Genomic DNA, 26,179 nt, shown 5'->3' with positions numbered 1-26,179 from the left:
GACTCCACGGACTGTAGCCCGCCAGGCTCCTCTGTCCATGGGATTCTCTAGGCAAGAATACTGGAGGGGGTTGCCATTTCCTTCTCCAGGGCATCTTCCAGACCCAGAGACTGAACCCACGTCTCTTCCATCTCCTGCACTGGCAGGCAGGTTCTTTATCACTAGCACCACCTGGGAAGCCCAAAATACATAATCAGAATCTCTATTTTTACATGTAGTGTCCGACTCTTTGCGACCCCATGGACTATACAGTCCATGGAATTTTCCAGGCCAAAATATTAGAGTGGGTTGCCGTTCTCTTCCCCAGGGGATCTTCCCAACCCAAGGATCAAACCCAGGTTTCCCACATTGCAGGTGGATTCTTTACCAGCAGAGCCACCTGGGAATCCCTTATCAATTATATCTCAATAAAATTGGAAGAAATAATAAAGTATACAAGAGGATGTGTGTAGGCTCATGCAGATACTCCACCATTTTGTTGTACAAGTGTCTTGAGCACCGGCAGGTTTTGGTGTTCACAAGGGGCCGACACCAAAGGATGACTGTACTGCAACTTGTAAGATAAATATGACAACACGTGCTAATTTGCCTCAGTTCTGTCCAGCTTTGCAACCCCATGGACTGTGGCCTGCCAGGCTCCTCTGTCCATGGGATTCTCCAGGCAAGAATACTGGAGTGGGTTGCCGTGCCCTCCTCCAGGGGATCTTCCCTACCCAGGGACTGAACCCAGGTCTCTTACGTTTCCTGCATTCACAGGCAGGTTCTTTACCACTGCCTGGGAAGCTCACTTAAAGGCCCTGACAAAATTTTGGCATATCACCAACACAACGATGTTTTTATCTAGAAATGCAACTCAGTATTATATTCCATTTATTTTGGAATAGGTATCGCTACCTGACAGTCAATGCTCGAATAGCACCAAATTATTTTTTTAATTAAAAAATTTTTAATTGAATTTGCATATATGAAAAAAGTAACATCCTGAGAAAGTTATAAAATACAGTCTCAGGCTTATGTAAAGTCATGACTGCTTTCAACAATTACTGAACTCTTTTAAAAAAAAACTTCATAATTATGTATGTTTGTGATAGATGAATGCCACAAGTATGACATTCTCAACACATGTAACTACTAAATGTAATGTTGCATATTAACTTATTTCCTTTAAAATTTCACTAAGCATTTCTGAGTACAAGGAAATAGTAAAATATCCCAGTGTTTCTCCTAAGAATTAGGTGGTCTTCTTTGATTTTTTCTTCTCTGCTTCTTCTTTTTCCTTTTCTATTTCATTTACTTGTAATTCAATTTCTTTGGCACTAAACATCTGAAGAGAGAAAAAAATTTAAAAAGCAAATTTCAATTATAGCAACAATTTCTAACTATAATGTTGATGAACCCAATTATATTTTATAATTTTATTTTTTATAACTTTATATAACTTCAAGTACATGATGAAATATTTCAGAAGTAGCTTAATTATAATAATTATGGACAAAATCAGAACTCTACAACATTTCCACTATCATTGTGCTAAAATAAAAAGCCAGGAAATGCAATATTGGGTTCCATATCTTATATATGGATATAATTCTGAACACATTTGAATGCAAAGCTTATTCTATTCATGAATAACTGATTACTGAACTCCCACCCCATCCCACTGTGATTTTCATTAGGGTTTGTTTATTTTATCAGCTCCTGAACTAGCCAAAGAGGTAGGAAAATGATGATTTTCATGGTGCTTTGTTTATAACTCCCAAACTAAGTAGAGAACATAAGAACATACATACATATGTATGTCGTGGGGCTGGAGAGCTGACTCTGGACTCAGTGGTTCTGTGTCCCTGTGGTGTTGGCACAGCTGTCCCTGAGTCCTGGAAGCAGAGGTGACAACCTGCCCCATACCATCTCCATACTCTGCTTGGCACCCTGGTTGTTTATGTGGAGCCCTACAGAGGCAGCCCCAGCCCTCGTGTCCCCACTTCTCTTATTCACTGAAACTTGCTCCTGCCCTGTCCTTGCATCCCTACCCACTGGTGTCAAAATAACAACAAAACTCCGAAAACCAAAACCACTGCTCCACACAGCACTCACTTTAACACTATTTCCCCCTGAAGTAGTTTCCTTAACACAAAAGAAAGGGTATACATAAAATACTGCTTTAGGGCTCATTTTTCATATAGTTATGCAAGTGCTTTTGTACACTTTCAGCTAAAGACCTAGCTGGCACACAGTGTGAAGCTCTACCTAATCAACAGTCAGTCACATTTCAAATCCTCTTTACCAGTGAGTTCTCTATCACAGTGTTTGGAGCAATTTATTGCTGTGTTCTGGACAATTTACTTTGTGGTCCAGCAGTTTTAACACACAGTGGCTGACTAAAGGTGTACAACTAATAATGCTAGACTTGATATAAAGAAATATGGAAAGATGATCACAATTAGATATTAAAATGCAAGTCTTACAGAAGCTTAAGGCACCCAGAAGTGAAAAGTAGAGAAATCAGATAAAAACCAGTAGGCAATCAAGAAAGGGTGGTTTTTTTAACATAATGAAGGATAACATTATGTTAGAAGCCTAGAGGGCCAACAGTTACATAAATGGCAGCTGAATAACACTGGAAGCTAATCTTGATTTCAGATCTAAAAAGACAGCAAGAGGGACTGTTGCTGTATGGTGCCAGGAATGAATCTCCACAGGGAATACAGTACGCTGACCCTATATGGGACGGACTCAGTAGGGATTCCTACTTATAAGAACATGTACTAAGTGGGGTAGGCCTATACCTAGATCTCAGCACCCCTAGGACTTCACAGAGGGCTAGGGAGAGATAACTGCTTGTGTAGTAAGCATGTACAGATTAGTGACAGTTAGCCCACAGAAACAAAACAGAATTCATCATATGGATGCTAAGGGAGGTTTCAGGCTTGTAATAAAGATTCACAGGTGTCAGCAACATACTAAATGTTTTTGTTAAAATGCCTTATACTACAGGTCTTTTTCCTCTTTGGTAAATGACTTACCTTCAAAGGTTGGTTTCTTCTTATTATAGCAAGTTCGATGTTTTTTCCACCAGACTGGACAACCTAATGTAAAACAAGTGCAATTTTAGAATTACTTCCGGAAAGTCTGTGTTTTAATAAGCAACTGAATGAGGGGGAAAAAAACCATGATTTTCTGTATATGCTTTATCACTTACTTCCAGCAAAGCTCTTATTGCTAATTTGATAGCTTCATTGTCATTTGCTATGGCATCTTCTGTGTAATTCTTTTCCAGAAATTCTCGGACAGTTTTGGCACTTCGACCTATTGCATTTGCCTTGAAAGATAGAAGAAGATTATTAATACCACTGCAATATGAATGAACTTATGGTTACTAAGTGAAGTTTGGGAGTTTAGAGTTTATTCCACTATTACTTAGCATAATTACTAAATGAAAATTGTAGTTCGAAGATTTAGCAAACATTTCAACAGCTCATTTGATTTACTATATGAATAATCTGAGATGATGGCATGACTTATTTTCAGATACACCAATGCCTTGTTCTGGCCAGTGCTTTCTATTTTGTTAATGATTCCCAAGTCCTTCGTAGTTAAAAAAGATTGAAAGAGTTGAAACTCAAAAAGATGTAAAGAGGAAAGGAGATATAACTGCAATATGATGCAAAAAGAAAAATAAAAGGACATCAATGTGAAGAAGAAAGGTGTTTCTTTGAACAGGACTATGCATCATTTTATTTCCTCTGACTATAAGCAAGAAGGGCTGCTTCTGTTCCATTCCCCATTTTTCTTTGTTCTTCAGAAATTTTCAGCAGATGAAAGGAAGAGGCAAAAGCATCTCCCTGGCTGCATGGCTACCAGTAATATATAGCCTGTTCTTTCCATTCAGTGTAAATATCCAGATGAGTACTAGCGATGATAATGATAACAACAGTAATTTTTATTAACAGAACACTCAGTATGCCAGGCACTATGTTAAGCATTTTAAACAGATTATCTCATCTTAACCATCACAAAAACAATTTAAAAAGGTACTATTACTAATTCTAACTCATGGAGGATGAAATGAAGGGTTGAAAAGGTTAAAAGAGCCGACAGTTTGGACTGGCTAACTTTGCTGGGTGGGGGCTGTTCTGTGCATTGCAGGGTGTTTCACAGTCTCTATCCACTAGTTCAGTTCAGTCGCTCAGTCGTGTCCCACTCTTTGCAACTCCATGGATTGCAGTACGCTGGGCTTCCCTGTCCATCACCAACACCTGGAGCTTGCTCAGACTCATGCCCGTTGAGTTGGTGATGCTATCCAACCATCTCATCCTCTGTCAACCTTCTCCTCTTTCCTTCAATCTTTCCCAGCATCAGGGTCTTTTCCAGTGAGTCGGTTCTTCCCGTCAGGTGGCCAAAGTATTAGAGCTTCAGCTCCAGCATCGTCCTTCCAGTGAATATTCAGGACTGATTTCCATGAGGATTGACTGGTTTCGTCTCCTGGCAGTCCAAGGGACTCTCAAGAGTCTTCAACAGCACAGTTCAGAAGAATCGTTTCTTCAGTGCTTAGCTTTCTATTCACTAGATGCCAGTTGTATCCCCTACCTCAATGATGACAACCAGATGTGCCTTGAGATATTGCCAAATGTCCCTATGCTGGGACAAAATCACCCCTATTTGTGAACCGCTGGCTTAGGTAATCTTGCCCAAGATCATATAGTGGGTAAGCAGAAGATATGAGCTTTGAAACCAAGTAGACCCAAATCATCAATCCGAGCCTTGAGCTCTATACACTGTGCTGCCACATGCCCTTCTGCTGTGATGGCTCCAGAGAGTGAAAAGAACCAGCAGAAAGGCCCATCCTTTCACTGAAGGATTCTGGCTGCAAATGGGAATGTCCCAGTTCTAACTGGTATGTACTATGGTTACTGGAAAGAGATTGCAAAGGAGATTTTTAGGACGTGAGTATGAAAACATACCTTTTGTACTACATGAACATATAGTTATGCAGGAAATCAGTCCTGAATATTCATTCAAAGGACTGATGCTGAAGCTGAAACTCCAATAGTTTGGCCACAAAATGCGAAGAACTGACTCTGATTCTGGGAAAGATTGAAAGAGGAGGAGTAGGGGACAAAAGAGGATGAGATGGTTGGATGGCATCACCAACTCAATGGACATGAGTTTGAGTAAATTCAGAGAGTTGGTGATGGACAGGGAGGCCTGGTGTGCTGCAGTCCATGCGGTCACAAAGAGTCGGACATGACTGAGCAACTGAACTGAACTTCGCAGAACTTTTACCATACCTTTATATTTCAGAAGATTAAAATAAATAGCTATGAAATTTTAAATCGGAGTTTGTAGCCCTGAAATTTCATTAAGATCAAAGGTAAACCCTTCGGCCTGGTGTGACTTCAGAGTTTATTAGCTTCAAGTTTGTTTTGGTCAACTAACTGGCTGCTGCCTGGAGAGGAAGTACATAAGGTAGTGGTTTATCAAAAAATCTCACTGAACCTTTAAAAGTCACCTTGTAAATCCCTGGTGACTTTCCTGTCCACTGCTTCCAATTGCTGATGTCAAAATTCTTTACCCCCTAACCTATTTGACTGGTTTCCTAAAATCTAGCTGCTTCTTACCACACTTATAATCCCACCCTCCCTCCAACCCCATTACCCACTTGAGCTCATTTCAACAGACTCTTGATGGTTTTGCAATGTTTTTCCTGCCTGCCTGTCCAGATTAATGATGATTTTCTGTGGCAAAGAATATTAGCTGCCAACTCCAGTATTCATTCTTCCTCTGTGACAGAACTCCAGGCAATGTGCCTGCTGAAAAATGTCATGTCCTACCCTCTGTTACCAAAAGGAATATACAAGTGGAAGTAACTGGATGAACCTTCTAGGAATCTCTGCTGCCTATAATGCAGACATGTTGGCTGGAGGTCTAGTAACTACCTTGGGAGCATGAAAAAAGACTAAGATAATAAAAGAGACAAACACCAGTAACTGCCTACTTCAACCTTCTCATTATGCAGGAAAGATAAATCCTTACCTGTTAAGGATCATCACATCCCAGGAGCTGAGAACAGTAATTCACAAATAGAGCTCTGAGTGGATCCTGGGATGTGCTGCCCCACTCCCCTTCAGAAATGAAAGCCTTATTCCTCCAGCTGCTGGCAGTGCCAAGGGCACATGGCCCTCACCTCTTAACCTTCTTTGAGAGGTGCCTTTGTTAACAAGAGCTATCTCGCTTAAGGTCTTGTACTGTCCAGAGTTGGCCCAAATCCAACGACTGACTGATGAAGAGCTATTAATACCCAGTTCCCCCATCCCAACTTGAAACAACTCTGAAGAGCTACCCCTGACCCAGGGCTCCCACAGGGTGATGAGGCCTTTACAGAGATTCCACTGCAGCCCCACTTTTCCCTCAGCCTCATCTTGTTCCCTTCCCTTCAACAAATTCTGGTCCCCAAAGCACTTACTAAAAATGATGGTTAAATGGCCTTTAATAATGGTTAAATGTTATTTTCCAAAGAATACCAGTGTGGAGAAAGGATCTATGATAAAAGGATTCCAAAGTAAAGTAATCTTGGGGACTACTTAAACTGTTTCTAGAATATTTACAATGCCTTTTAGAACATGCAGAACTTAAGAAAATTTATTAAATTTCTTTAGAAAAACATCTCCCCACATTAATTAGCCTTAAACAGCTTAACTGACATATATTAACATCCAAATAAAACACTTTGAAAAACACTGTTCTGAAGTATACAACATACTAACTTTGTTCCTGTTTAAAGTATTACCAACATAGCAAAAACTTGGCCTTATAAGCTTATCACCATCACTCTATCCAGGCTGTTCTTGCCAAGGTCACCAATGACTTGCATGTTGCCAAATTCAATCATAGCACAGCTGTTTTCTTACTTGATTTATCAGTGGTGCTCACCTGGCTGATCAACTCTTCTTGGAATCCTGTTTTCACTCGGGATCCAGGATCTTACTCTCTGGGTTCTCCTCCTTTACAGAATAGGCTGGATCTATCCCTACCTTTCACTGGCCAACGCCCCTGATCTAAATCTGATTTCACTTATTATTAAGAGTCCCCTAAATCGTGGCTCAGTAGGTAAAGAGTCCACCTGCAATGTAGGAGATGCAGGTAGATGCGAGTTTGATTCCTGGGTAGGAAAGATTCCCCTGGAGGAGGGCATGGCAACAACCCACTCCAGTGTTCTTGCCTGGAGAATCCCATGGACAGAGGAGCCTGGTGGGCTGCAGTCCATGGGGTTGCAAAGAGGTGGACAGGACTGAGTGACTGAGCATGCATGCAACTTGTTTGCTTGCTTCTGCCCTACAATCTATTCTCAATGAGAGATACTTTTAAAATATAAATCAGCTCATGTTACTCTAATGTGCAAAAATCTCTACTATCTATTTCACATGTCCTCTAACTGCACCTTGTAAGACTATAACCTAGCACTGCCAAGTGTTGTCATTACGCGGTGATGACACACCCGTGTTCTCAGCAGTCCACAGTACCATCTTACCAGGATGCGTGGTATACTAGGTCAGAGTAAAAAAACAACAAAACACAGAAACAAACAAAAAAGAAACAAGACAGAGAAACGTGACCTTATGTTTAACAAAGTGCCAGAGGGCACACCCCTAAATAAATATAAAACCACAAGACTTTACTCCACATTGAAAGGCTGGATATCAGAATTTATATACTATAGAGAGAGAATCATTTGGCTTGAGGGAAGTAGCATGAAGCAGAGGACAGAACCCTGGACTAAGAAGCAGGAGACCCTGAGTTCTAATTCCAGTCTTGCTATTAACTAGTGGTGAAAAGTTAAAAAAAAAAAAAAAAAGTCACTTAACTCCTGAGTAATACTTCAAAAGCGTAGAATAAAAAAGTTTCCAAGAATTTTTGTTACAGATGATTTTTTTGTGTGTGTGTGTAATAAAGTTTTATTAAATCCTTGTAAAGAGCAGGTCTACTCCCATAATTTACGGAATTAGCCAGAAGGTTTAATCCAGAGACTGTCCTCAGGCAGAATACATTATTGTTATATAATCCTAAGCAATGTCGAGAAGAAAAAAAAGTTTGTCCTTTCTTCTCCCTTGAGAATTCCAGACCCCTCTCTCCTTGGGGACCCCTAGACTTCTTATCAACTTGCCTAAGAAATGACTCTCATTCCCCCCTTTTTCTTTTAGGAGAATTATGTTGCCTAGGGAAAAGGGGCGTTGTTCTCATTCCATAACTGCTTCTGTGCTGACAAGGGGCATTGTCTCTAAATTGGTGAGGCAACATATTCTCCTAATCCTCGTATTGAGGATATCTGATCCAGGGGCCCCAAATAGTAGTTGGAGAAAGTTGCAGCAGTAACAGGAGTTTGAGCAACCATTTGTAACTTAAAAGCTTTCATGCGGCTAGAAAAAAATCCAGTTATGCAATTACAGATACAGGGAGCAAACAGCAAAAACAAGTGAAAATCAAAATTAAAAGTCATATTATGTCCATAGTTAAAGTACAAAGTGTTGCACTAGTCCATTTTAGGGTTGGTAGATGTCATCAGATGAAGAAGAGGCATCGCATGTAATTGTTGTCTAAGGTCTTCACAGACTTGGAGAAAGTCCTTTCCTTGAAGTGGAGGTGTCCACCACGGGAAGCCTTCCACTGATGAAGAGAATCTTTATAACCTCCTTAGCCTGTTCACTACGACAGAGAAAAGCCTCAATCCATCCAGTAAAAGTATCTACCCAAACTTGTAAGCAAGAATACCCATTACCTTTTGGCATATGAGTAAAATCAATTTCCCAGTCCTCTCCAGGATACTTCCCACTTCGTTGTAATCCAGATTTTGCTAGCTTTTCAGTCTTTGGGTTATTTTTCTGACAAATCTCACACCTTTTGATAATATTCTTTAAAGTTTTCTTTACATTCTTACCTTCAAACAAACGAGAAGCCATTTGGTAAGTACTCTCTGCAACCAAATGAAAACTCTGATGTAAACCCTTAAGAATTTTCCATTGAGCATTTTCAGGAATTATTAATCGTCCATCCTCAGACTGTAACCATCCTTTATCAGTAACCTTTGCTCCTCTTTTCTCATATCTTTCTAATTCTTCCTCAGTATATTGCAGTTTTTCCTGTTCCACAGGACCTTGGCCATGCAGTATCACTTAGGAAGACCAGGTGTGTCTTTAAGCCCTGGGGATCAAATCTATCCCAGTTTTTCAGGATACAGTTCAAAGGAGTGAGGCTAGAATTGTTAGCTCCCATCTTGTCCTGAAGGATCCCAGACGAGCCCCCAAGATGAAAGATTGTTGTTGACAGGGGGATTCTTGGCCCCCGGAGGAGAAGAATTCAATCCGGGGCCAGAGACGAGGCTTGATTGCTCAGAGCTTTTGTGTAATAAAGTTTTATTAAAGTATAAAGGAGATAGAGAAAGCTTCTGTCATAGGCATCAGAAGGGGGCAGAAAGAATACCCCAGATGATTTTTTTTTAAGTTGCATAATGCTTCCTTCAACCAAAATCTTATAAGAAAGTGCAATACATAAAATCAGTAAAATGATGATGACACGGTGTACATGTGTGCGTGCACATGCTCGTGCTGTTTACACCCTCCCACCTCCACCACCTGGCCTTACAACACCACAGCAAAGCAGTTTCAGACCCAGACGATAAATAAACTTGCCAACAATTAAGCAATCTCCATTATTTTCCTAACTGACTTTGAAATAAAAATTCTTCTTGGCAGTTGTTCAGTCGCTAAGTTGTGTCCAACTCTTTTCGACCTGGACTGCAGCATGCCAGGCCTCCCTGTCCTTCACTGTCTCCCAGAGTTGGCTCAAACTCATGTCCATTGAGCCAGTGATGCTATCCAACAAGTATAATCCTCAAATTCTAAAAGACATGAACAAATTCCTGACTCACCTTCCAAGCATGGTAAGTACCAGAGGGATCAGTCTGATATAATCTTGGGATACCATCATCATCAAAACCTACAATCAAGGCAGATATACCAAAAGGCCTTCGTCCATTGCTCTGAGTATATTTCTGAAAAATAAAATGTTTTGACTACTCTCTGTATGAGGCCAAAGAAAGGACAACACTATTACTTACCAAATAATAATTTATAATATAAATAAAGTATTCCTGATAAAATGATCTTTATTAATTTCTATTTTCTTCAAGATCCTCTTGCCGAATTTTTCTGTAGTAACCTCAATCCATGATGAAAAATTTTAAAAGTAAATACTGACAGTCTTGTAAAATGAAATCATAAGTTTCTTATGCATGGTCTCAAATTTGTTTTCCTGTTGCCTTATATAAGTTTGGTAGCATAACTAGACTATAACCATTTTCCTATTGCAGAGAACTGTGCTTGTCGTATCATTTTGGTTCTCAACAAAGTTGATTTCAGTGAGCTGTGCGAAGCACGGCCTTGGTTTCATTGTGAGGGACACTGTTGTTATTATCAAGTATTCTTACTTGATACTATTATTATCAAGTATATTCTGTTCAGTATGCTCTTATCTCTGCATAAAAATCCAACTAAGACATTTCTTTCAGTCTCAAAACAAGAAACTTTTGTTTCTCTTGAATAAAAAGCATGTTTTTTCCTCACTGACAATGGGGCACTGGAAACCAGTTTTATCTTTCTACTTTGGTGCTAGGAACTTTCTGAATTTGTGTCCTAGGGAGTGGAATTCACACAAATTCTGAGACTGGCATCTACAGAAGTTGTGCAGAGAGGCAGCCATGGTAGAAAACTCAGGACCACATTTGTAGGCAACTGTATGAAGTCTGGCCTGTATTTAGACTAGCTTTCTTCTTGGACTTGTCTACATAATTTTAAAAAAAATTTTAATGTTATTATATTTATATATTTACAAGCCACTTTAAATTGGGGTTTTTGTGTTTGATTTTTCTTCAGCCATGCCACACAACTTGTGGGATCTTAGCTCAGAATGCCCGCACCCCCAGCAGTGGAAGCCCGAGTTGTAATCACTGGATTGCCAGGGAATTTCCAAAGCCACTTTAGATTTTGAATGCAAATAGTGAGTTACAACATAAACTCTGTCTTTTTTCTCTGTTATTCCCTAATGTTCCTAGTTCACACGTAAGTATGAAGTAGATGTTTTGTAAAGATCCCTTAAAGGAAAGAAACTTTTACTTTGTTTGCTTAAGCAACCACTTTTTTGTTTTGTTTTGGGCATGCCAAGAGGCATGTGAGATCTTAGTTCCCCCACCAGGGATGGAAGCTGCATCCGCAGCATGAGGAAGAAACACGAGCACAAGGTTAAAATCATTTACAAGAACAAAAGCTGTACATGAGGATAACTTTTGTTCCAGAGCCTCAGGCTTCTCCTCGGTAGCAACGCCACTGTTACAGATTCACAATGCATGTTTCTATAAATGTTCCATGCATAATAGTTTTTATATTTCCAAAAGAGAATCTAAAAACCTTAACTGGGAACCTTGTGTACACAATCTTCTGTTACCTTGGCTTTTGGTGAGTACCTTTTAACTTGGGAAAATCAAAGCAATGAAGAAAGAAAAGAACAATATAAAAATGTTGAACTTTGTTGAAATGAATTAAATTCTAAAAAAACAAAATAGGGCCATTTCTTGTAAGTATGAAATTTAAAAATGTAATATCTAGAATATATAGAACCTATTTTAAAAAATCTCTATGTAAAAACAAATAGTAAAATTCATCCCAGGAAGTATTCTAAATTCTTTAAGTGTACTATATATTGCAACTCAACAAACATTATTGTAATGTTAATTTTATAAATAAGGAAATTGAGGCAAAACAGGCTAAATGATTTGCCCAGGGCATTAACTAGGAAGTAGCAAAGCCAGGACTTAAACCCCAAATTTCTTGCTCCTGGGAGCAAATTCTTAACTGCCAGAGTGCCTGTCAAAAGAAAAGACAGTTTACACTAGGAGAAATGAAAATAGCAAACAAACATGTGGGGAAAAAATTGACCTCACTACTAATTATAAAATACAAATTAAAACAACTATTACAATGCTATGCTATACTTATTTGCAAAATAAAAGAAAAATGAAAAACCCAGTGCTGATGATTCTTTAGGGATATATTTATGTACTGCTAGTTGTACAATAAAAATTTGTTCAATCTTTTTAGAAAGCAATTTAGCTACATATAACAAGAGTCTTAAAACTAATTACAACCTTTCATCTAGGAATCCCAGACTGAAAATTAATTTAACAATATAACTCAAAAAAGAAAAAACTGTGACCAAGATAGAATAATGTTATTAAAGGAGCAGATTGAAAGAGAGAGGCAGAAAGAGGGAGTGGGGGAGGGAAGGAGAAAAGGAAAGAAGAGCCTGGAGCAACCTAAATCATTAGGAGACAGCAGTTAGAAACAGTACTATATAGTTAGGATGGTGAGTGTAAGAACTATGTTGCTTTGGATAAATAACAAAGAAAATGATAATAAATGAAGCAATATTTGTATGCATCACGATTACACTAAAGGTCAAATCATGTATCTACACATGGATTCAGAAGACATAGTATCTAAACCTGATCAGTGTGGAAAACTTTAAAAATGGTGTCTTACTGCTACATCTCTGAACTACAGAAATCTCCTTAAAAGGTCACTCATTTTTTTTTTAAGTTTTAATTCTCAGAATTGATACTGATTGAGATTTCTAGTGATCAAATCAATCCACTCCACTGGAATAAGAATCTGAATGTGAAATGAGAAATAATAAGGAATTTAGTACATTTTAACAGACTGAATGGTTGGAGTGACTAGTATTCCCATGATAGGATCCATCATGGTGGAAAAAAGAACACTTGAAGAAATCTATTGGAATACTGACTTACCTGCTTTAAGGTTGCTATGAAGCGAGTTATATATTCTACAGTGACTGGGTCCTCAACTGTAAGCTTATGACTTTGGCATTCCACACGAGCTTTGTTTATTACTACTCTTGCATCAGCAGTCAGTCCTACAAAAACAGTCAAAGAATAATGAAGTCTTCCTCATTAAAAGTGTTTTGGCCACCATGATATTTTTCCTGTAACATTCTTTGTTTTTCCCAATATATGTCCATAATAAAGAATTTATGAAGTAGAGTATCACTCATCCTAAGTTGCTTTGTTTCCTTCATTTGATCCATTGTTATTTACTTTTTAAAGAAAATTGTTTTAAATAATATTGAAACAGGAATGTGAAGTAACCTATTTCCCAAAGATCAAGATAAGATGGTTTAATTTACAGTAGCTGGTTTGATTATTAGGTTTTATTAAATTAAAAAAAAAAACTCTGTAGTCACATTTTAAAAGCTTTTTTGAGACAGTATCAGTGGCAGGTTTGTTCAAAAGCTGACCATCTATCCTGATTCCAGAACCAAGCTACTTATTACCTAAACCATAAAGTAAGCTGGATTTCTTATGAAAACAACGAAACTTCATTATCAAACACGAACTCAATCTGCTTTCAGCATAACCGTGACATGCCGCTTGTCAGCTTTTTGTCTAAGATTAGGAGTTTGAAAATCAAGAACATTAAAACAGAAAAAGAAGGGCATTTACTGGCAGTCGAATGGTGAGGACTCTGGCATGTGCTTTGCTGAGGGCCTGGGTTCGATTCCTGGTCAAGGAACTAGGATGCCACAAGGTGTACAGCCAAAAAACAAGAAAGAAGGAAAGAAAAAACTTCATCTTGCTTTTATCATACCAAAACATCATGTGATGAATTCTTAACACTTGTAAGAAGAGATAGATGTTTCTATCAAAATGATCAAAAACTTAAAGGGATTCAAATGATTACAAACATTTCTATTGAAGACTTTTTGGCATTTGACCTTTTCATCACCATTTACTTTCTTTCTCCACTCTCTTAATATCATATTGCTCAAAAAACTCATTCACAAAATCTCTGAAACAGCCATTTCTCACATAACCAATCAGTCTTCTGCAGTCACAAACTCTTGTTTCCCTTCCATGCCATTTCAAAATGTGTTTCTACAAACCTGGAAGAATGGTTAGTTCCTGAAGGTAGTTAACAGTAACCAACAAAGAAGCTGTCAGAACATGCCACTGTTGAGAACCACGCTAACACACTCAGGAGTAGGGTAGGAATTACAATCAGACATACCGTTAAAGAGAAGAAATTGATTCTTTTCTCTTTGCAACGGTTATCTGAGAGAAAGAAATGGTGATAGATTGACTTAGCCTACCCTATAGGCTAAAAGCTTCACTCCATTAAAAAATATGATAAGAAAGGAGATATTGAAGTACAGTATTTCCTTACATTGTAAATATTGATATGACCCAAAACTACAGAAAAATAAAAGTATCATATGTAGAAAACTCATTATCAGAAATCTTGGTTTATAGAGTTGTGATTTCCCTCCAAAATATAAGACATACTATTTATGTTTAATGAGAAATGGAATACAGTATATTTATCATGTATGTACATTATGTAACAGCTACAGTGGGGCCAGCTGTGTTACATCAACATACTCTGCATCATTACTGTAGGCCCACAAGTACCTGCAAAAGCCATGCAGACATGGTCATCAAGGGCACAGATCTTCCTCACAGTTCTTTCATCTTGAAGCTTGGCAACGGATTTTTTTTCAACCCCGAGCACAACTATATTAGTACCTCGAATTCCAACCTGTTGAGTCATTATAAAAAAGAATGAGCTGACTATTTTAAAACCTAAAATCAAATTATTCTAACAAATGACTTACAGGAAAAGGCTTTTCCTTAAACCTTCAGTATAAAAGAGAAAAACAGATGTCTAAGAAAAATAAAGACACACAAGTATAGGCTTACAGGAAGTCCATTTCCCAAACTCAAAGCAAAGACAGATAGGTATAAACTAGAAGAATACACCACCAGTGCTGAAACTACACGACTGTCCTAATCTCAGACACCCAAGGGAGTACTATCTAAAAACAGGACAATGTTCACCCAGATGAAAGAAGATGCTGGGAATACATGTGCATTTCTTATAGAATGGGCAGTACCAGTACTGGTGGAGTAGAAGCAGTATAGAATGTCAAGTAGATAAAATCCTGAAAGCTCTTCCATATATCTCACAGTTAGGAGGGATAAGGATTAGGGCCCAGAGCAGACAATTTGGCAACTTTTTATAAAACAGGCAATTAACATACAACCTAGTAATTGTACATTTGGGAGATTTTATCAGGGAAATAAAAGCATGTTCACACAAAAGCCAACTATGAATGTACCTTTATTCATAAAAACTCCAAACTGGAAACAAATGTTCTCCAATACATGAACAGTTAATTAAACACTATGGTACATCCATACCATGGAACACTACTTGCAATAAAACACTGATACATGCAACATTGGATGAAACTCAAGGGAAGAAAGCAAATCCCCAAAAGTTTCTTACTGTATGATGTCATTTAAATAACATTTTGAAGTTACAAAATTTTACACATGAAGGATAGATAAATGCTGCCAGGGATTAGGGTTATGGATAGGTCAGTTTGGTAGGGAAGGTAAATAAAAGAGTTCAGTTCAGTTCAGTCGCTCAGTCGTGTCCGACTTTTTGCGACCCCATGAACCGCAGAATGCCAGGCCTCCCTGTCCATCACCAACTCCTGGAGTTCACTCAGACTGACGTCCATCGAGTCAGTGATGCCATCCAGCCATCTCATCCTCTGTCCTCCCCTTCTCCTCCTGCCCCCAATCCCTCCCAGCATCAGAGTCTTTTCCAATGAGTCAACTCTTCGCATGAGGTGGCCAAAGTACTGGAGTTTCAGCTTTAGCATCATTCCTTCCAAAGAAATCCCAGGGTTGATCTCCTTCAGAATGGACTGGTTGGATCTCCTTGCAGACCAAGGGACCCTCAAGAGTCTTCTCCAACACCACAGTTCAAAAGCATCAATTCTTCGGTTGCTCAGCCTTCTTCACAGTCCAACTCTCACATCCATACATGACCACAGGAGAGCTGGCAAAGTAATGTCTCTGCTTTTGAATATACTATCTAGATTGGTCATAACTTTTCTTTCAAGGAGTAAGTGTCTTAATTTCATGGCTGCAACCACCATCTGCAGTGATTTTGGAGGCTCCCAAAATGAAGTCTGACACTGTTTCCACTGTTTCCCCATCTATGTCCCATGAAGTGATAGGACCGGATGCCATGATCTTCGTTTTCTGAATGTTGAACTTTAAGCCAACTTTTTCGCTCTCCTCTTTCACTTTCATCAAGAGGCGTTTTAGTTCCTCTTCATTTTCTGCCATAAGGGTGGTGTCATCTGCATATCTGAGGTGATTGATATTTCTCCCGGCAATCTTGATTCCAGCTTGTGTTTCTTCCAGTCCAGCATTTCTCATGATGTACTCTGCATAGAAGTTAAATAAGCAGGGTGACAATATACATCCTTGGGTGTGGTTAAATAAGAGCAACATATGGAATTGTGGAGCTGGAACTGGTTAGTATCTTGACTGTGGATACAGGAATGTACACAGGCAAATGAGTCCAAGTCAAATTGGAGAATTCTGAATAAAATATCAACATCGATATCCTGGTTGTGACACTGTACCAGTTTACAAAATGTTAGTATTGGCAGAAAATGCAGAAAGTATACTAGGAACCCCTATGTTTTATTTCTTCCAACTGCATGTGAATCTACAATGATCTCAATAGAAATTTCATTTAAAATTACTCCACTGGAGACAGGAAAAAGTCAGGAAAGATTAAACAGACTGGTAAAATATTGATAATTACTGGTGCTGTGTAATGGGTATACAGAAGTTAATTATACCATTCCCCCTATATCTCTGTAAATGTAAAATATTCCATAATAAAAAGTTTAAAATAAATAAAGCTAAAAACAAATAAACCTCAGCTTTCTCTCCAGGGTTTTTCTCACCAACATCTGAAGTGAGTGAAGTCGCTCAGTTGTGTCTCTGCAATCCCATGGACTGGGGCCTTCCGGGCTCCTCTGTCCATGGGATTTTCAGGCAAGAATACTGGAGTGGGTTGCCATTTCCTTCTCCAGGAGATCTTCCCAACCCAGGGATCGAACCCAGGTCTCCCACATTGTAGGCAGACACTTTACCATCTCAGCCACCAGGGAAGTCTGTTGTGGCTTTCCTTGTGGGCTTGTAGGCTTCCCTAGTGGCTCAGCTGGTAAAGAATCTGCCTGCAATGAGGGAGACCTGGGTTCGACTCCTGGTTTGGGAAGATCCCCTGGAGAAGGGAAACGCTGCCCACTCCAGTTTTCTGGCCTGGAGAATTCCATGGATTGTATAGTTCATGGGGTTGCAAAGAGTCGGACAAGACTGAGCAACTTTCACCAACATTTGAACACATGGCTAAGTCTCTCTTATTTTAAACAAAATATTAAAGACCACTTTATTTCAATTCTGCCTCTCTTAACCCTTTCAAGGCCAAATACTGTCATCAAGTCTTAGTTTGTACAGCAACCTGCTTTCTACCCCACTCCTCCCAGTGTTTAGCCAAGGAGGACTACACATAGGTCATTAAGGTCCCTTATGGCTTTAGTCTACCCTCTACACAGTCTGTAGTCTGTATTTTGTTTTCTTGAGTGAAGAAGGGTACTTAAGGAAACTCATTTGCTTGACTTTCAACATAGGTTTTAAGCTGGGCAGAGAAAGGATACACTTTAAAATTAGTATTTCCGAGCCTAGATCAGTCTCTTGATTTCCAAACATGTATATTCAGCTGTAGGTCAGAAATCTGGACAGTTTAGCTAAGTTCAGTCTCTCACAAGGCTGCAACCAAGCTGTCACCCAAGGCTGCACTCATCTCCTGGCTCACGGAGGAGAATCTTTACAAGCTCACTCACAAGTTTGTTAACAAGATTTAGTTCCTTGTGGATTGCTGGACTAAGGACCTCAGTTCCACATTGGGTTTTGCTCCATACCGGGTTTTTAACAGAAACGTTTCCCTCAGTTCCTTGCTATACAGAACCCTCCATATGACAAATCACAACACGCCAACTGGGCTTCACCAGGGTTAGCAAGCAAGAGGCTGAAGTAAGTGACCATCTGAAACCTAACATGTGAAGTGACGTTCCATCACTTTTCCCAGGCCTTTCCTTAGAAGCCATTCACTAGGTTCAGCTCACATACAGGGAGAGGGTTACTGCAGGGAATGAACATCAGAAGGTGGGGATCATTAAAGGCCATTTTGGAGGCTGCTTACTACAGATCCTACAAGCATGTCAATTACTGCTTCAGAATGCCTTAAAAAAAATGGCAGTGCCATATACCAAGAGACTAAATCCAGAAACAGGCACCTTCTCTGACTCCTCCCTCTTCAATACCTTTTCTCCTTCCTCAACCCCCAAAACCATCCAAATAATCATCCAATGTATTAACAATACCACGGCATTTTCTCCATTTTTGCCCCAACCCTAGTAACACCTCCTATCATCTTTCATCTGGGCTACTTCCATAGACTCCTATGTGGTTTCCCCACTTCTTTAATTTCATCTAATCCACTGACCATGATGCAGTCTGAGAAATCTTTGAAAAATAAAAATATGAAGAAAAAATAAAAGAAAATCGGAATGTTGCGCTCCCCCACTTAAAACTTGTATTAGTAGGGAACATTTCTCACTAGGCAAACAAAGATAACACAGAAGTAGACTCGGGATAAAAGGATCTAGGGACTATATTTACTTCTGTATTATCAGCTTTGTGCCCTCTTAATGCAGACATGTTTTATTTGTACAGGAAAAAAAAATGGGGACCCTGGACTCATATCCCAATAGCTCTCCCAGAGGAAAAAAGCTACCAGTACCTCTAGCTAGAAAAGTCCTGCTCTATGGACTTATACTGGCTAGATTTCTGTCCCTTGCTTATTGCAGGAGGACAGAAACTATGAATGACATTTCTTGGGTCATGTGAGTACCTCTTTGGTGGGACAACTGGAGTCTATTATTAAAAAGGCAGAACAATAATAGCCACATCAAAACCCTTCAGGCCTTCTTATTCCCTTAAAAGCATTCCACAGTCAGGCTCCTGTTTCTGGCTTCACCTGGAAGCCATTTTTCCATTGCTTCAGCAATCCTGAATGCCTTTCAGTTTATGAACCACAGTTGTATTTTCCTACTTGGTCTTATCACGTTAGTTCTTTTTGTTTGTAATACGCCTCTCTTTCCCCTTCCACTTTTTCATCTGGCCAACTTCATCTTTCAGGTGTCTACATAAATATTACATACTTCCTCATGGGGACCACGGACCTAGGACCTAATACCTAGAGTTCCCACAATGCCTCATAATCTCCCATTATAATACATAGACAGGCCTTGTTAGGACTATAGACTCATAGTCATCCAACATCCCTGCTAGACAGCAAGCTCTCAGGCCAAAGACTGAGTCTCTTTTGTCCACTGTGAAACCAGTGGCCCTCGCACCACATTTGGCAGGTGTAAGTGTTAAACAAAAATGTCTTTCAATAGTAAATGGAAGTGCTGGAAGAACTACAGACAAAATTGAAGGAAAACGAGAAAACAAAGGGATAGTAAAGAACAATAGCTACCATTTACTAAGTACTTGCTGTGAACCAGACACTGCGAGATGGTGAACACATATTATTGCCTCAATTCAATTCTCAAATCAACTCTATGAAGCAGGCACTATTTTGATGCCTATTTTACTATTTAAAAAACTGAAGCTTAGAGAAGTTAATTGCTTTATATGATACATATCTAGCTTCCACATTTAAGATGTTGACAGATAATTAATATACAAACATTTATGGAATAAATTACATGGTGTGGGGCCCTACGTGGGAAACCTTAAAAAAAGGGCTAGCTTTTGCGGTGGGAAACTAAGATGGCATCCGGGGGAAGAGATAGGGGCGTGGTCTATGTTAAAGTTTTTGATTGGCTCTCTTGATTTCCGTGCACGTGGACAGTGCGTGATCACCATAGACTCCTGTTACAATGAAGTGCATGATGACTTGACCTTTAACGTGATTGGTGCAACTATGGCATATTACAATTTGACCTTTAACGTGATTGGTGCAACTATAGAAAGTCCCTCGCAAAACCCCCTTGCTTGCCTATATAAACCAGGAGTTTGTGGCAATAAAGCAGAACTGCTCAGTCGGAATCCCTGTCACGTCTGATTGTCTCTCGCTCGCTGAGGGGCTGGGTTGGCGGACAGCAGGCTCACCTCTCCTCAGGACCCCTAGGCTTTGCTGAGGGAAGTTCCACTGCCTCTCTCTTTCTGTGGAGTGCCCCCCACAACATGGTGCAAAACAAAGTGCAGAGGCTTTGGAACCAGAAAAACTAAAGTGAGAATGTGGACTCTGACTTTCTGGCTGGGTACCCTTACCAAGTTATGAAAGCTTCTGAATCATAGCTTCTACACACATTAAAAGGGGGATTAAACACTGTTCTTAATGGTGACTCAGTGGTAAAGAACCCACCTGCCAACACAGAGCACGCAGGAGACCTAGGTTCTCTCCCAGGGTTGCGAAGACCCCTAGAGTAGGAAATGGCAACCCATTCCAATATTCTTGCTTGAAAAATTCCATGGACAGAGGATGCTGGTGGGTTACAGTCCATGAGGTAGCAAAGAGGTGGACATGACTGATCAACTGAGCATGCAGTGTAAGACAATGTACATGAAATATGTGGGGAAATGAGTATTACTTAAAATGGTAATTTACTTCTTTCTCAGTTCCTCCACTGTATATCCTGCAGTAGAAATACAAAAGGCATTACACCATTTAGATTCTCCAAAGTGAAAGTTGCTCAGTTGTGTCCAACTCTTTGCGACCTCATGGACTATACAATCCATGGAATTCTCCAGGCCAGAATACTGTAGTGAGGAGCCTTTCCTTTCTCCAGGGGGTCTTCCCAACTCAGGGATCGAATCCAGGTCTCCCACATTGCAGGCGGATTCTTTACCAGCTGAGCCACAAGGGAAGCCCAAGCATACTGGAGTGGGTAGCCTATCTTTTCTCCAGCAGATCTTCCCGACCCAGGAATCAAACCAGGGTCTCCTGCATTGCAGGTGGATTCTTTACCAAGACCTTACTATCCAGTTGAAGTGAGAAGACTATTAAGAATATCTGACATTAAAGGGAATATGAGGCCAAATGTGCTGTGCTTAGCGGTTCAGTTGTGTTCAACTCTTTACGACCCCATGGACTGTAGCCCACTAGGCTCACCTGTTCATGGGGATTCTCCAGGCAAGAAAACAGGAGTGGGTTGCCATGCCCTCCTCCAGGGAATCTTCCCATCTCAGGGGTTGAACCCAGGTCTTCCACACTGCAGGAAAATTCTTCACCAATTGAGCCACCAGGGAAGCCCATGAGGCCAAATAATAAATACTATACACTATTCTGTGGCACAGATGATAAATTCAGAGAACCAAGAGATACATGATGACTGGAGTGGATCAGAGATGGCTCCACACAGGAGGGAAATGTGCAGAGATTCTTAGAGAATACGTAAGATGGAGAGTGACAGAGGTGTTTTCTGCTCTCCCCACCTACAAGGGCAGAAGCATATATTGGTAAAACCACAAAGCTGCACCCTTAATTAAAGTGGATCATGGAAGACTTTGATGGCCAGACTGTGGATCTGGGGTTTGATAAAGTAGGAAATACGGAGTTAATAGCAGTTTGGGGTCAGGGAAAGGACAGAATGAAGAATGATAATAAATCTTATCATTTCCATGGGAATACTGTGAGGGGTTCATTTTTTTTCTTTCCTAAAAAGAAAGGTATTACCTCTCTAAAATGTTATTCAAACATATTTTTCATTTATATAAAAAGGGAACTAAGGAAAAGAAAACAGGCCTCTTGCCTCACTTCATTCTGTAAGATAATCATCAAGAAGGCAGAACCCAGGGTCTCTAGTTGCAGCCCATATAACTTTTGTATTACTAAATAATATTACATCTTCATGTTGGTCAAAACTGGCCAACCTTGGCTTATTTAAAACTCATCATATCAACTGTTATTTACAGACAGAATCTTCTATGACATATCTTAATAAAAAGTGCCATTATAAACTTTACACCCACGTGACAGGTCATAGCACCCTAAAGGAAACACAGTGAATAACTCCATACAAAGATGCAAATTATAATCCAGAATCCTGAGACAAAACTGTCTCCTCCTTGCAATGTATCTTTAAAAATGCCCACTATAGGTATTTTTATATCCTTACCCTTTTACAGCTCATTACAAAGGAACTATCAATCAGTTCTATAGCATTCTTAAAACATTTTAAATAGCCAATGCGGTTTCTTATTACACCTCAGTCTTCTCCCATTACTCCCTTTATTTTAGGCTCTAAAACTGGGGCATTATTTTCTAACCATATGCTTCACGCCATGCTGGGGATTATATAACTTCTTGTTTTTATCAAAATGGTACCCCTTTGGTTTAAGCTACATTAGGCTTTTCTTAAATTTACAATTCTAAAAGAATTACTTACAAAACAGAAGTAAAACTAGAGGGCCCAATTAAATAGAAAAATACTTTTAAAATGATGATAAGATTCCTTCTAGTGTTATTTTTTTTACCACTTCACATTTGATAGATTTATAATAAAAGTGAATTATTTCCTTCCATAACTAGGTTGGTATGGAAAGCGAGAGAAAATATAGACATTGCTAGACTTAGAAATGCACTGTGTATTCTCATAGCTGGTGTCTCCTTTTCCAAGATACACAACAAACATGCTCACGAAATTCTAAAGATTTTAAAACATCAAATCTTCCTAAACCCAATGGCTAGGATTTGGAAGATTTGGGGTAACAGATTTTTGGTCACCAGGCCATTTTTGTCCTTTTTAATTTTGATAAATCACTAAGATTATTAAATATAATTAAACCTTGGCAGGAGTACTACTGCTACCCTGAGTATTTGAAAGTTTTTCAGAAACGTGGATATATCAATTTAAAAGAGGGTATACTCTCCTTTATAACAACCAGACCAAAAGTGGGAAATGGCCAAAGACTGGAGATTCTTGGGAGCTTAAAAATCTCTAGAAGGCCGCTAAATATTCATGAGTAAATTTTTGGACAAACATTTTTAACAGGTGAAAATGTTTGAGTAGGTTAGCCATTTCAACTGTTTTTCTCCACAAAGATTTAATTTCACATCGATTTAGGCCACATTTCATTGACAGACATCTTCAATTTTTGATTTTTACTGTAATTGTTACTTTTCCACGTGTCTGCCAAATCCTGAGGAAGTGGGTAGTGTGCGTTCAGGTAGTATGCTACAGGTTGAAAGAAGTCTTTTCTTTCCTGTCAGACACAGCATTAATCTCTCTTCCACAAGACAGGCAGGCACAGAAGGAGAAATATGGTATGACATCCCTTATATGTGGAATCTAAAAAGAAATGATACACATGAACTTACAGAACAGAAAGATACAGACTTAAGGAACAAATTTATGTTTGGCGGGGGAGGGAAGGGATAGTCAGGGAGTTTGGGAAGGTCACTGTACACACTGCTATTTGCAAAACGGATAACCAACAAGGACCTATTATACACCACATGGAACTCTACTCAATGTTATGTGCCAGCTTCCATGGATGGTGGCGGGGGAGTGGTTTAGGTGAGAACGGATGCATGTATACACATGGCTGAGTCCCTCTGCTGTCCACCCGAAGACACCACAATATTGTTAATCCGCTATACCTCAATACAAAATAAAAAGCTTGAAGTTTGGGGGGAAAAAGTCTCTTCTACAGTCAAGGCTAAAAACACCCCCCACCACACCCCTCTTCGCCCCAGGTACATATCTATTGCGACTGTTAATGGCAGTTGCAACAACGGGAACCTATGAAATCTACCGACTTTTAACTCCGCTGTTTCCAACCCGAATTTCAGAAACAACACCTCCCTCGATAAAGAAAGGAGGCAATTTTCACACGAAGGAGACTTTTTTCCAGTCTCCTCATATCCAGCAATGGGCTGGGACGGTGGAGTAATAAAGGCCTGACACAAGGCAGGGGCCGATGGCTAAGAAAAGTTGGCTCGCTCACCGCGGTGGAGCCTTTCTTTACTGCTTCCTGGGCATATTCCACTTGAAATAGGTGTCCGTCTGGGGAGAAGACAGTGATCGCCCGGTCATACCGAGACGCCATTACGCACCACTAGCCCTATTCCAGCTGAGCTCCCCACGCGATCGTAGCCGAGGAGTGAAGAGAAGCCGGCCCTGCGGCCACGTGCTATCCGGAAGTGTTTGCGTGCCCCTCAAGACGCCCCCGGAAGTGTTTGCAACGGCGGGTGGAGGGGTGATAAGTGCCAATCGGCTGTGATCCTGTTCCAGTGCTACCCTTAGTTCCTGGTTCCTGAGTCCCAGTTTTCCCACCCTGGTATTGCTCCAGGATAGGGTTGTAAAAACTATCTCAAGTTCAGTTCAGTTCAGTCGCTCAGTCGTGTCCGACTCTTTGCGACGCCATGAATCGCAGCACGCCAGGCCTCCTTGTCCATCACCAACTCCCGGAGTTCACTCAGACTCACGTCCATCAAGTCCGTGATGCCATCCAGCCATCTCATCCTCGGTCGTCCCCTTCTCCTCCTGCCCCCAATCCCTCCCAGCATCAGAGTCTTTTCCAATGAGTCAACTCTTCACATGAGGTGGCCAAAGTACTGGAGTTTCAGCTTTAGCATCATTCCTTCCAAAGAAATCCCAGGGTTGATCTCCTTCAGAATGGACTGGTTGGATCTCCTTGCAGTCCAAGGGACTCTCAAGAATCTTCTCCTACACCACAGTTCAAAAGCATCAATTCTTTAGCGCTCAGCTTTCTTCACAGTCCAACTCTCACATCCATACATGACCACTGGAAAAACCATAACCTTGACTAGACGGACCTTAGTCGGCAAAGTAATGTCTCTGCTTTTGAATATACTATCTAGGTTGCTCATAACTTTTCTTCCAAGGAGTAAGCATCTTTTAATTTCATGGCTGCAGTCACCATCTGCAGTGATTTTGGAGCCCCCCAAAAATAAAGTCTGACACTGTTTCCACTGTTTCCTCATCTATGTCCCATGGAGTGATGGGACCAGATGCCATAATCGTCGTTTTCTGAATGTTGAGCTTTAGGCCAACTTTTTCACTCTCCACTTTCACTTTCATCAAGAGGCCTTTTAGTTCCTCTTCACTTTCTGCCATAAGGGTGGTATCATCTGCATATCTGAGGTTATTGATATTTCCCCTGGCAATCTTGATTCCAGCTTGTGTTTCTTCCAGTCCAGCGTTTCTCATGATGTACTCTGCATAGAAGTTAAATAAGCAGGGTGACAATATACAGCCTTGACGTACTCCTTTTCCTAGTAGGAACCAGTCTGTTGTTCCATGTCCAGTTCTAACTGTTGCTTCCTGACCTGCATACAGATTTCTCAAGAGGCAGGTCAGGTGGTCTGGTATTCCCATCTCTTTCAAATTTTCCACAGTTTATTGTGATCCACACAGTCAAAGGCTTTGGCATAGTCAATAAAGCAGAAATAGATGTTTTTCTGGAACTCTCTTGCTTTTTCCATGATCCAGTGGATGTTGGCAATTTGATCTCTGGTTCCTCTGCCTTTTCTAAAACTAGCTTGAACATCAGGAATTTCACAGGTTACGTATTGCTGAAGCCTGGCTTGGAGAATTTTGAGCATTACTTTGCTAGCATGTGAGATGAGTGCAATTGTGCGGTAGTTTGAGCATTCTTTGGCATTGCCTTTCTTTGGAATTGGAATGAAAACTGACCTTTGCCAGTCCTGTGGCCACTGCTCAGTTTTCCAAATTTGCTGGCATATTGAGTGCAGCACTTTCACAGCATCATCTTTCAGGATTTGAAACAGCTCAACTGGAATTCCATCACCTCCACTAGCTTTGTTCATAGCGATGCTTTCTAAGGCCTACTTGACTTCACATTCCAGGATGTCTGGCTCTAGATTAGTGATCACACCATCATGATTATCTGGGTCATGAAGATCTTTTTTGCACAGTTCTTCTGTGTATTCTTGCCACCTTTTCTTAATATCTTCTGCTTCTGTTAGGTCCAGACCATTTCTGTCCTTTATCGAGCCCATCTTTGCATGAAATGTTCCCTTTGTATCTCTAATTTTCTTGAAGAGATCTCTAGTCTTTCCCATTCTGTTCTTTTCCTCTATTTCTTTCCATTGATTGCTGAAGAAGGCTTTCTTATCTCTCCTTGCTA

At 40.0% G+C, this 26,179-nt stretch overlaps 1 protein-coding gene across 2 annotated transcripts; it reads right to left on the bottom strand.

Annotated features, from left to right (window-relative positions):
• Window positions 1-720: 720 nt before the first annotated feature.
• PSMA8 (proteasome 20S subunit alpha 8) lies at window positions 721-24,169 on the bottom strand. 2 transcript variants are annotated; one of them, XM_040264769.1, is made up of 7 exons: window positions 24,014-24,169; window positions 14,534-14,660; window positions 12,857-13,014; window positions 9,923-10,045; window positions 3,200-3,319; window positions 3,024-3,086; window positions 721-1,324 (listed from the first exon to the last, which is right to left on the bottom strand). In XM_040264769.1, the coding sequence occupies exons 1-7, from the start codon at window positions 24,113-24,115 to the stop codon at window positions 1,232-1,234; spliced, it is 786 nt and encodes a 261-aa protein (XP_040120703.1). In that variant the 5' UTR covers window positions 24,116-24,169; the 3' UTR covers window positions 721-1,231. The 2 variants fall into 2 exon arrangements, with proteins under 2 accessions (XP_040120703.1, XP_040120702.1); XM_040264768.1 differs by having other exon boundaries at window positions 12,857-12,981; window positions 24,014-24,163.
• Window positions 24,170-26,179: the final 2,010 nt, after the last annotated feature.

Source organism: Oryx dammah, unplaced genomic scaffold (assembly GCF_014754425.2).
Source record: "Oryx dammah isolate SB20612 unplaced genomic scaffold, SCBI_Odam_1.1 HiC_scaffold_22, whole genome shotgun sequence".
In the NCBI taxonomy this organism is placed as follows: domain Eukaryota; kingdom Metazoa; phylum Chordata; class Mammalia; order Artiodactyla; family Bovidae; genus Oryx; species Oryx dammah.
The sequence above is the reverse complement of the archived record's forward strand: the minus strand, read 5'-3'. Positions and strand labels throughout refer to the sequence as shown.

Bases quoted from the DNA above. Each gene is read 5' to 3' on its own strand.
- PSMA8 (XM_040264769.1), bottom strand. From the start codon at position 24,115: ATGGCGTCTCGGTATGACCGGGCGATCACTGTCTTCTCCCCAGACGGA. The intron at 13,015-14,533 runs GTACTTGTGGGC...ACTTTTAATGAG, and splicing joins TGTCTGCATGGCTTTTGCAG to GAAGACTTCATTATTCTTTG. The intron at 3,087-3,199 runs GTAAGTGATAAA...GTTTTACATTAG, and splicing joins CAATAAGAGCTTTGCTGGAA to GTTGTCCAGTCTGGTGGAAA.